General features: G+C 35.6%; 1 protein-coding gene across 4 annotated transcripts in view; it reads right to left on the reverse strand.

Annotated features, from left to right (window-relative positions):
• PIEZO2 (piezo type mechanosensitive ion channel component 2) overlaps positions 1-12,167 on the reverse strand; it is a 534,747-nt gene that overhangs the window by 221,447 nt on the left and 301,133 nt on the right. For all 4 annotated transcript variants that reach the window (XM_053668846.1, XM_053668845.1, XM_053668844.1 and 1 more), the window contains exon 5: positions 6,855-7,017. In XM_053668846.1, coding sequence (XP_053524821.1) covers positions 6,855-7,017 — 163 coding nt within the window. The remainder of the gene's footprint in view (positions 1-6,854; positions 7,018-12,167) is intronic.

Below are 12,167 nucleotides of genomic sequence, written 5' to 3' on the forward strand. Positions count from 1 at the left end.
AGACTTCCAGGAAATACAGGAAGCTCAGAGAGTCCCAAAGAAGTTGGACCCAAGAAGAAACACACCAAGGCACATCATCATTACATTAGCCAAGATTAAAATGAAGGAGAGAATCCTAGAAGCAGCAAGAGATAAGGGGACAGTTACCTACAAAGGAGTCCCCATCAGACTGTCAGCTGATTTCTCAAAAGAGACCTTACAGGCAAGAAGGGGCTAGAAAGAGGTATTCCAAGTCATGAAATCCAAAGACCTACAACCAAGATTGCTCTATCCAGCAAAACTTTCATTTAGAATGAAGGACAGATAAAGTGCTTCTCAGATAAGATCAAATTCAAGGAGTTCATCATCACCAAGCCCTTATTATATGAAATGTTAAAGGGACTTATCTAAGAAAAAGAAGTTAAAAAAAACATGAACAGTGAAAGGACAGCAAACTCACAGTTATTAACAACCACACCTAAAATAAAAGCAAACTAAAAGGACAGCTAGATCAGGAGTGGAAACATAGAAATGAAGATCTCGAGGATGGTTAGCAACAGAGGAGTGGGAGGAGGAGAAGGGGGGAGAAGGTACAGAAAATAAGTAGCATAGACAGTAGATAGAAAATAGATGGGGGGGCAAGAATAGTATGGGAAATATAGAATCTAAAGAACTTGAGACACGTGGTCATAAACTAAAGGGGGGGTAATGGTGGGAATGGGGGGGCAGGGTGGAGGGGAATGAAGGGGGGAATAGAACAACTGTAATGGCATAATCAATAAAAAATAAATAAAAAAATTGGACAGAGGAAGCAAGCTCATACAATGGGCTAATGACAATTTATTCAATAAATGGTATTGAGAAAATTAGACACATGTATGCAGAAAAGTGAAATTAGATTACCTTCTTATATCACACACAAGAAAAATACTCAAAATGAATTAAAGACTTAGCTGTAAGACTCAAAACTATAGAACTCATGAAAGAAAACAGGCAGTAAAATATGATATTTCTCCTGGCAATATTTTTTTCTGATATATTTCCTTGGGCAGGGGAAACACAAGATAGAATAAAAAATGTAACTATATCAAATTAAAAGGCTTTTGCATAGTAAATGAAACCATCAACAGAATGAAAAGATAATTTACAGAATGGGAGTAGATATTTACCAGTAATGCACCTAAAAAAGGGTTTATATAAAACATTTATAAAGAATTCAGACATGTCAATGCCAAAAAAATCCAGTTAAAAAGTGGGCAGAGGACCTCAATAGATAGTTTGCCAAAAAAGACATACAAATAGCACATAGGCTTAAGAGAAGATGGTCAACATCACTAATCACAAGAGAAATACAAATTCAAAACAAAAAGATATCAGCTCACACCTGTCAGAATGGCTATCATTAATAAATCAACAAACAATAAGTATTGGTGAGAATGTGGAGGAAGGGAACTCTTGTGCACTGTTGGTGGGAATGAAGACTGGCGCAGTCACTGTGGAAAACAGTATGGAGCTTCCTCAAAAAATTAAAAATGAAACTGAATTTTGACTCATTGATTCCATTTCTGAGTATATATCCAAACACCAAAACACTAATTTGAAACACGTGTGCACCCACGCGTACATTGCAGTGTTATTTACAATAGCCAAGATATGGAAGCAACCCAAGTACCCACAGATAGATGGGTGCATAAAAAAGTGGTAATACATGTATGCAATGGAACATGACTTGGCCATAAAAAATGAAGTTATACTATTTTTGGCAGCATGGATAGAACTAAAGGATATTATGGTAAGTGAAGTAAGTCAGACAGAGAAAGAAAAGTACCATCTGATTTTACTCTAAAGAATGAAATAAATAAAAAATCAAAATTTAAATAGACATAGATACAGAGAGCAGAGTGATGGTTACCAGAGGGGAGGGAGGTTAGTGGTTAGGTGAAAAAGGTGAAGGGATTAAAAGGTACTAACTGATAGTCACAAAATATTCATGAGGATGTAAAGCACAGCATAGGGAATATAGTCAATAATATTGTAATTACTACGTTTGGTGTCAGGTGGGTATTTGAAATATCAGGCGGATCACTGTGTGGAGTATGTGATTGTCTAACCACTGTGCTCCACCCTTGAAAATAATATGAAATAGTGTTGAATGTAAAATGTAATTTAAAAATATCTATGCTACTATTACTACTAATATTAGTAATAACATCCCTGCCCTTCTATGTAACAATGATGCCTTTGACTGACTATCCTATGAGCATGCTCCCCAGGTGTGCCATTTTTTCTTTATCCCCAGATGAAAAAATGAGTGGGAATCCATGTTGTCACCTTGTGTTCAGTGAAATGTAGCTGGAAGATATCGTGGGGGGTAAAGTTAGTCATGGACCCAAACCTAACTAGTCTCTGTGATAAATATTTATGCTGACACTCACACTATAATATTGAAGATTTCTTGAAGATAGCAGGCCAATGATTTCCTCCAAGTAAAAACTTTCCTTTATTTAAGTTAATGGCTTCTAAAATCACTAGAATTAAAAGTACACCAAAATTGTGAATGGGTTTAACTCAAAGAAGGCAAACCAAGTTTTTTGCATTTTGAAAGACCTATGACAGTTAAGTTTTTGTCAAGTGTCTGAGAGTGATCTGCAGAGGCAGCAAAAGTAATGAAGTGCAAGGTTTGCAGGGCAACTGGGCAGCCGTCCAGTTTCTTATCATTGTGAATGGTTCCATGTTTCAGATGATGATGTCTGTGTGCTTGAAAAATTAAGATCTAGAAAATTTAAAGTGGGTGACTTTGTACTAAATCTCAAGTGAGAACAGAGCAGATGCTGAATGACTAATTAAAAGATGACAATAAAAAGGTTGATTTCTCCCACTCTTAGTTTCTTTAAAAAATAGTGACATGAATCTCAAAGCTGGAACTTAAGGCACACAGCCCACTTGGTCATCATATGTGACAGAATGCAGGTGCACATTTGCCTAAAAGACGTGAGATATTAGAAAGCCCAGTGCAGATTTTGAGGTTCAGAATGAAGTTCCAGGTAGTATTAGTAGGACCTAAATGTTGCATTCCTGAAATTTTAGCAGATGGTTAATGACTTATAATGAAATATCCTTTTCATCCTTCATATTTGATTTGTCAGACTATTTAGAAGACGCTTTTTTAAGCAGACCAAGTCACAACTCAAATTCCTATTGAATAAACATTTAATTTATTATAAATTTAGATTAATATATATTAAAATACCATTTTCTTTAAAAATAAGTCCCAAAATCTCATTAAATAGCTAGATAAAGTTAAACGTATAGAAATATATGACCAATATCCGTTTGCTGAAATTCTGTACTGTGTTATTGCACAGGCAACCTTCTTCTACACAATTTAATTTTCATAAACCCAACTCATTTTTAAAGATGTAGGAATATGAATCTTACTCCCAGTTATGATTTGTAGGTCTGCTTGTGAACTAAAATGAACAAACCAAAAAGACCACACATATATCAGATGAAAATCTTCTATGGCACTTGAGGATTTGTTTCCCTTACTAAGGTCTGCTTTCTGTAAAATGCAGGAGCAAGTCAGTCTCCCACCTGCTGCTAGTTTCCATCTGCTGCTAGTATCTTCAGGGGGGATCCCTGGATTAGTGATGCCCTTAAAAAACAGCAAATTTGGGCTCATCATCAAGTCCATGAAGATTAGGGGGGATTTAAAATTCCTCTCCAGGTATTAATCACTACTTCAAAACGATGCAGGATTTGAAAAAGAATTCTCCAAGGCACCAGTGGATTAATGTTGCCATTTCTCCACTGAGATAAATGAAAGAAGAAACAATGGCAGTAAACACCATTCTTTCAAAGGATCCTTCAAAAACCAAACAATCTAGAGTACAAATGCCAAGATTTTTAAGCAGCAGGAAATATGTTAAGGCCTTCAGAATAAATTGCCTTATTTTGGCTGTGTACTTCTATTCTTTTCAGACTCAAACCAGATTTTTCACATGTAAGACAAATTTTCTTTGTGGATTTATCACAGATTCACACACCAGCCTGTCCTCTTTGGCCACCTGGTAGGCTGAAATATGCTAAAAAATACAAATTATTATCTAAATTAGGCCAAAATAAATTTAACTGAGAGGAAATCAACCTTGTAATAATGATATTTAATATTTTTCAAAGCCCAAAATAAGTAATGTTTAGAGTAGCCTCTTATTTAGTTAAATGGTGTGATTAATAATATATGGTGTATAGATACTTAAACAAATTTCTAGTGGGAGAGAGGTACCATAAGTTTATCTTTGAGAATTGAGTGAATCAGGAAAGAAACATGATTTTAGAATTAGCCTATGTAATAGCTTTGTGTCTCTTCTTCATCAGCTGTATAAACTTAACTATAGCCTAACTTTCTTTTTTTTAACTTTTTAAAAATCAACTTTATTAATGTCTAAATTTTACACAGTAAAAATCATACATCTTAAGTGTACAGTTCAATAAATGTTGACAAATGTGTATATCCATGGAACAACCACCATAAGCAAGACAGAGGACATTCCTATCATCCCAAAATGTTGCCCTGAGCCACTGCCCAGTCAGCCCACACTCCACAGCCTGGTCCTCACTGGCCTGTTTCCTATCACTGATTTAGGACTGCCATTTTAGTTTCATAGAAATGGAATCATACAAAATATACCTGTATACCTGGCTTTTTTTCACTTAGCATAATATTTTTATTAATATATTTTATTGATTATGCCGTCACAGTTGTTCTATTTCCCTCCCTTCATTCCCCTCCACCCTGCACACCCCTCCTCCACCCAACTTTCATCCTTCTTTTGGTCAGTGTAGGTTTTCCTAGCCCTATGGCAAAAGAGCATTTGTCCTTGGAGACGAAATTTCTTTTTATAAGAGGCTTTGCAATTTATTCATGGTTGTTTGTTACAAATGGTACAGATAGCTTTTTCCCTCCTGAGTACATTGCCCTCAAACATACTAACCAACTTAACTTTCTCTTATCCTAAGAGGACCCTGAATGTGAAATTTAAAAATTGCTCTACTGCCTCTCCAATTGAAGATGAACACATTGAGGAGCAAGCAACATTTTATTAAGCATCCCAAAGAAGCACACACTGTAGTGCTTGCTGTTTTTCATTTGAGGTGTCATTCAGCACTCACAACTCTGTGACGTAGGTATTATTATAATTTCCATTTTCCAGAAGGAGAAAGAATAAACAATTTTTCAGCATCACACAGTCACCATTAGGTAGCTTCTAAGGTGTCAGAGTCTACTCAATTTCCAACAAGTATCCTTATACTCCTTACCTATGATATGAGGATCACTGAAAAACAAGCTTGCCTTTATAAGAAACATTAATAAAAAATCCTAAGACTGGAGAGCTTGAGTTAATAGGTTTACTTTCACTGAACTTGGATAATTTTGGGAAATGGTTATTTAAAACAGATGATTTCAAAGTTGTAAATATAATAAAAGAAAAATTAAAATGTAAATATAGATACTAAAATATAAAATTTTCTGTCTTAAAATTGTAAAGTCAACAAGAAGAAAAAGCAGTTCATAGTTTTATCTGTTTTTAGAACACTGACAAATGTATAGGTTGTAAACTGGATGCAAGGCGTGGCCAGTTGCTACCTTGAAACAATTATTTTTTACACCAAGTGCCTTTTTAACGTTTACCTTAAAAATAGTAGAATATGGATATGCATTGTGATTGTATATCTGTTACCCATAAGGATTTTAGGTAATAATGTCATTTCTAGCTTGCGTAGGTTGACTGAATTACATCCTCTTTATTGTTTTGTTTTCGTAACTATGGAAGGCAGTTTGATGCTTAGTTGTAAAAAAGCATGGAAGTCATTTGCCATAAGTAAGAATTTTCTTCCTTTGATGTCTTTGCAGTTACTATTCTTAGTATAAGTGCTAAAACTTCAGTTTTACAAGTTCAATTTCTTGGCACCACTTATGAATAAAAATATTTGGTAGTTGTGCTTGTGTCAAATGTCCAAATAAAGTCTTTTAAGTACATTTTCCATTATAAATTTTATTTTCAATTACTAAATCAATTACTTTTTAAATTGATGCCACCTAAACTCACTTAACAAATTACAGTTATTAGAACATAGCAGTGTTCTGAAGCAGACTGGGGACAGTGTGACAAGTTATCTGATAAACTCCCATTCACCAAGTAGTGAAATTTAACATGTTCCACAATTCAAAGGCTTCTCCTGAAATCCTTTTCCATAAAAAAAAATAGTTAAAAATTAACATACATTTTATTTTGTCTTTTTTCTTAATTTTTAAAATTCTTATACTTTTCTAAATGCATATAGTTTTTCTGTGGAGCACATTAAAGTAACTTGATCAAAGCATGCTGAGTTAACACAACTCCTCTCTGAAGAGCAAGGTACACAGGCTTGAAAGTTTCTCTTACAGGTAAATTTTTTTTTTGTCCTAAGAATACCAGGTATTACCACTTCTCTAACTATTTTGCAAAAACTAAGGGACCATAATACTATCTAGACAAATAGACAATAATACTATGAACTTAAAATGGACCATAATACTATGAACTTAAAATGTTAACCATTTGAGCTAATACTAGATGATAGTTTGGAAGAGTAAAAAGGGTCAAGTCCTGGCCATAGGGGATGAATGCCTCAGGAAAGGTGGCACTCATGTTCTCTAAACTTGTATCTTCATTGCCAAACTGTAGATGAGAATGCCCACCCATCAGGACCACACAAATTTAAGCCACCACAGTAAAGCACCATGCATTCTTAGCAATTACTATTACACTTCCACACCTATTAAGGGTCACAGCGCTCAGAAATCAAAGGGAAATTCATGAAGTCAGATTTACCAAGTCTTCATTTTCAAACTCCAGGTTATACTGTGCTGCTTCTTCTGTCACTGGTTTCTGAACGATGTTTCTACAGATGAGCCAGATGGTCAGACTAGCAATGAACATCCCGATATCAGGTACATATACCCTGATCCCATTGCCAGCGTCAGCTCCCTTTAAGCTGTGAAAGAAACAGAAAGGGGGAGGAAATTTAAGTGTTTTTATATTTCCACAGATAAAGTACCATGAAATATCTTTGAATCTTCTTAATGATTTAAAATAAGGGAGAGGGCCAATATGGAAGTGTAGATGGAAATACTGTGCCTCCTCGCACAACCAAAATTAAGAACAACAAATATTTAGAAACAAAAACACAACCAGAACAGACAGAATATTGAACTATACAGAAGTCTGACAACCATTTAACCAGACTGGTAAGAGGGGCAGAGTCAGCAGCCTGCAGAGAGGGATTGAAGCAGGAAAAGGCCAGACCCAGGAGCACAGGTGGCACTGGGCTGATCTCAGTCACACATTCGTGTGCAGATAAACTAGGCAAAAATGGGCAGCAAGACAGACTGCGCAACCCAGGGCCCCAGCAATGAGAAATAAAGCCTAAAAGCACCAACTGAAAAGGTGCCAGTTTATGGGAAGTGAGCAGAGGGGACTGAAATCTGAGAGTGTGCAGAACAAGTGCCATTGCTTCCTCTCTGAACTCACCCCCTCATACAGTCACAACTTAGCCATGTGGGTTGCCCCGCCCTGGTGAACACCTAAGTTCCACCACCCATATGTAACAGACATTACCTGACCAAAAATGGCTAAATCAGAAGAACAAATCAAAGACCCAGAGCCAGTACTCTTAAGCAACCAAGAGATAGCCAGCCTATCACATACACAGTTCAAAACACTGGTGATCAGGATGCTCACAGAACTAGTTGATTTTGGTTGCAAATTAGATGAAAAAATAAAGGTTACACTAAGTGAAATGAAAGAAAATGCATAGGGATCCAATAGTGATGGAAAGAAAACTGGGTCTCAAATCAATGGAGTGGACCAGAAGGAAGAAAGAAACAACTAACCAGAAAAGAATGAAGAAGTAAGAATTCAAAAAATGAGGAGAGGCTTAGGAACCTCCAGGACATCTTTAAACATTTCAACATCCAAATTATAGGGGCACCAGAAGGGAAAGAAGAGTAACAAGTGAAAAACCTATTTAAACAATTAATAGAGGTTAATTTCCCCAATTTGGCAAAGGAAACAGACTTCCAGGAAGTCCAGGAAGCTCAGAGAGTCCCAAAGAAGATGGACCCAAGGAGGAACACACCAAGGCACACATTAGCCAAGATTAAAATAAGGAGAGAATTCTAGAAGCAGCAAGAGATAAGGGGACAGTCACCTAAAAAGGAGTCCCCATCAGACTGTCAGCTGATTTCTCAAAAGAAACCTTACAGGCAAGAAGGGGCTGGAAAGAAGTATTCAAAGTCATGAATGGCCAGGACCTACATCCAAGATTGCTTTATCCAGCAAAGCTTTCATTTAGAATGGAAGGGCAGATAAAGTGCTTCCCAGATAAGGTAAAGTTCAAGGAGTTCATCATCACCAAGCCCTTACTATATGAAATGTTAAAGGGACTTATCTAAGAAAAAGAAGATAAATATGAACAGTGAATGGACAGCAAACTCACAGTTATTAAGAACCACACCTAAAACAAAAGCAAACTAAGAGGACAGCTAGATCAGGAGCAGAACCATAGAAATGAAGATCTCATGGAGGGTTAGCAACAGGGAGTGGGAGGAGAAGAAGGGAGAAGGTACAGAAAATAAATAGCATAGACGGTAGGTAGAAAATAGATAGGGGGAGGGCAAGAATAGTATGAGAAATATAGAATCCAAAGAACTTGAGACACATGATCATAAACTAAAGGGGGGAATGGAGGGGGAGAGGGTGTGCAGGGTGGAGGGGAATGAAGGGGGGAAATAGAACAACTGTAATGGCATAATCAATAAAATATATTAAAAAATAAAAAAATAAGGGATACTCAGTTTCTGTTCTGAAGGTACCAAAAGCTTTTCATTGACCTCAGAATTTTATGTAATCTAAGATTTAGGAAGGTTCTAGGGTTTCCCTGGAGTTTCAGAAATATTATAAAGAACCCAAAATCAATTCTCACTCTCAAAACATGCTAATAAATTATATTGTTATTAAATAAACTACCACATTTCTGGTCCAGATATGGGTGTTTGCACCTGCTGAAGCATTTAAAAACTAGACATATACTAGTAGCTAGGAAAGATTTTATCTTAGATATAGATCAAAGCTAGAAGGGAAAAAAGAAGAAAAAATGTTAAAGTAATCCTTCTATCAGGAACCTCTTCATTATTTGTAATTCTTAGTTGATTTTGTTTTCCATGCGACTCCAAAAGGTAGAGAATTATGTTTTTTTTCTTTTAGTCTTAGAGAATTAAAAGTGAACTTAGAAGTAGAAGATTTGGGTGCAGTGTCAGTAGGACACCCATGAGCCGCACTCCACTGGGGGACTTCTTAGAGTCATATTCTTCCTCTGTGCCGAAGACATGACACTATTTGCCTTCTTTATCTCATTTGAGTCAAATAAAAGTAAACAAATGTTATCAGAAGTAAAAGTTGTTTAGAAACAAGAAGCAAAAGATAGGAATATATATCATGTAAAGATATGTTTTTTCATATATATTTTATGTAATTAAATACATACTATATTAAATGCCTATTATTTTATATTACATGTATTATATATTTTGATGAAAATATAAAAACAATAAATCACAAGGCCTCCCTCACCTAGAAATAACCATTGGTAACATTTTGGTAAATTAAAAAAGTAGTAATAATGTCTACCACTACAGAGCAATTGCTTCATGCTAAGAGCTTAGCATGTATTATTTAATCCTACTAACTACTATATAGAGTTAGGCATTATTATTTAACCTTCTTTTAGATATGAAAAAATTTAAGGCTTAAAAAGGCAAACAAATTTCCCTAATGCCATAGAGAGGGGAAAAACAGAATTATACTGGAGTTCCTGGAAGCCCAAATTTTATGCTTTCAACTACTGTATTCTCATGTATGTGTCCACATGGCCTCTGCTTCCAATCTCCCTTCTATATGTAGATGAGCACATTTAACATTAACAAAACTAATCTCAAGCTTTACTTATTTTGAAAAACTAATTCGTTCAGATCATGAGTATTTTCACAGTTCATTGAGGATTTTGAAACATTACCACGCTCATGGTCAGTTAGTAGTATTTATTTAACTAGTCAACTACTGTTGTGTGTTTATCATTTTCCACTTATTTGTTACTATAATATAGACAAAACTAAATCTTAATTAAGTAAAGAGTGTTCTACTTAGGATATCCTAGGGAAAAATCCTCAGACTAATTTAATTTGCCTTTTTTAAGGAAAAACATTGGTCTGGAAGAGGGCATGCCCTACATAAGTTTCATTTTTACAAATGGCTCTAACCTTTTCTGAACCAGAAACATGGAAGTAATAAGAGATTCCCTTAGCTCCAAAAATAAGGGGAGATTAATAAGAGATCCCTTTAGATCCAAAAAAAAGTTTGTATGTCAGAGATTTTTTAAAATGGCAAATTCCTTTCCTTTGGGGCAAGTGTAAGAGAATTCAATTAAGAAAACTTCATCCAAACTTAATTTATAATGACTTTTGGTGGTTGATTTTATCATGGTAAAATGTAGGGATCAGTTGTACACTTTTAATCTATGCCTAACAATCAAACAGCACAAATGAGAATTAGTATCATTAGAATGAGAAGGCAGGGAATCAAGGTGGATTTGGTGGAAAAGGTTATTATTGCTCTTTCATGGAAAACAAAGTAACTGGCATTTTATGGAAAGCATGAACTTAGTGAGTTTAAGTGGAAAAGAGTTCTTAAAGGAAAGGTAACAGGAACTCCAGCTGTGGCTTCAGCTGCTTCTTGCGCCACAGCAGAGACTTAGGAAGCCAGAGCAGAGCCATATCCCTTTCCCACCTGTGGACTGCATTAACTCCCAATTTGTAAACAGTTCCTTTGAAACAACAGCCTTAGCTTTGTGCTTCTCAATCCCAGGAGACATTTCACAGCATACATATATTAAGGGAATAAATGAATACAGTTTGCAAAAGCAATCACTCTACCTGCTGTGAGAATATTCAGCTACTGGACCCAGAATTGAGCTGCCGTCCCAATTTAGAGTGGTCATTAGACCGCAGAGATTGAACCCATTAACTACTACTCTTGGCCTGCTGTGTTAACAAAGCAGTGCTTCATAATGTTGCCATTGCAGAAACAATGCCACTTTGAGAATCTATCGAAGACCATGCATAATGAACAGGTCATACTCTAATTGATATGTCACTAGGGGACTGTCTTATCAATAAAAAATCCCTCTTCATTCTTTACACCAACGTCTACTAAAGTACATTAATCACAATACTAGTTCTCAGAAATGCTGTGAATTAAAACAAGACAAAAGAAAAGAAAAAAGTCCTGGGTCCAAAAAGTGTTAGAAAGTCATAATGCATATTACTATAGTAAAGTACCATTGTAGACAACAAATCTCAGTTTATTTAATATTATGTTCCCAAAATTTATTTGACCACAACTGTTTCTTCAAAATTTTATGTAATATCTATTACATTCTGCTGATCTAGTGTTCATGGCACAGGTTTTAAGAAATGTTGGGTCCAGAAGTGGTGTTTTCACATTAAGTGTGAGACATGATTAAGACATTCGGGTGCAGAGGCTATAGTTCATCCTGGGAGCCACATGGGATCTGTGGAGATGCCACATGCCTGGGAGAGGAGTCATGGCTGAAGGGGTAGATTTGAGAGTTTTCTTCTCATACATGTTGGCTAACTCAACAGAGTAAATTAAAGTGTCCGGAGACAGAGCACAGCATAGGGTAATATATGTATAAGGCCTTCTAAACTAATTATAAATATACAGTACTGTACATTTAACAATAAACTAAATTTTGAGTAAATTCCACATTTGGAATCAGGCTAACCAGATTTTTCATAGAAGTCCTATTTTAATAAAGAAATTAATAAGACCTAATTATATTTATACATAAAATATTACCCTAGAATTGCTGCTTTCCAGCCATATGACAATTACATTTTTCATATATAAAAGCATGTACTAAATTGCTTAAAACATCATGTTCTTTTTTATATTTTAAATATATTTTATTGATTATGTTCTTATAGTTGTCCCATTTTTTCCTCCTCTTTATTCCCCTTTGCCTGTACTCCACCCTGCATCAGCATTTTTCCACCTTAGTTCAAGTGC

This window comes from Artibeus jamaicensis, unplaced genomic scaffold (assembly GCF_021234435.1).
Source record: "Artibeus jamaicensis isolate MK-2021 breed Jamaican fruit bat unplaced genomic scaffold, CSHL_Jam_final contig_511, whole genome shotgun sequence".
NCBI lineage: Eukaryota > Metazoa > Chordata > Mammalia > Chiroptera > Phyllostomidae > Artibeus > Artibeus jamaicensis.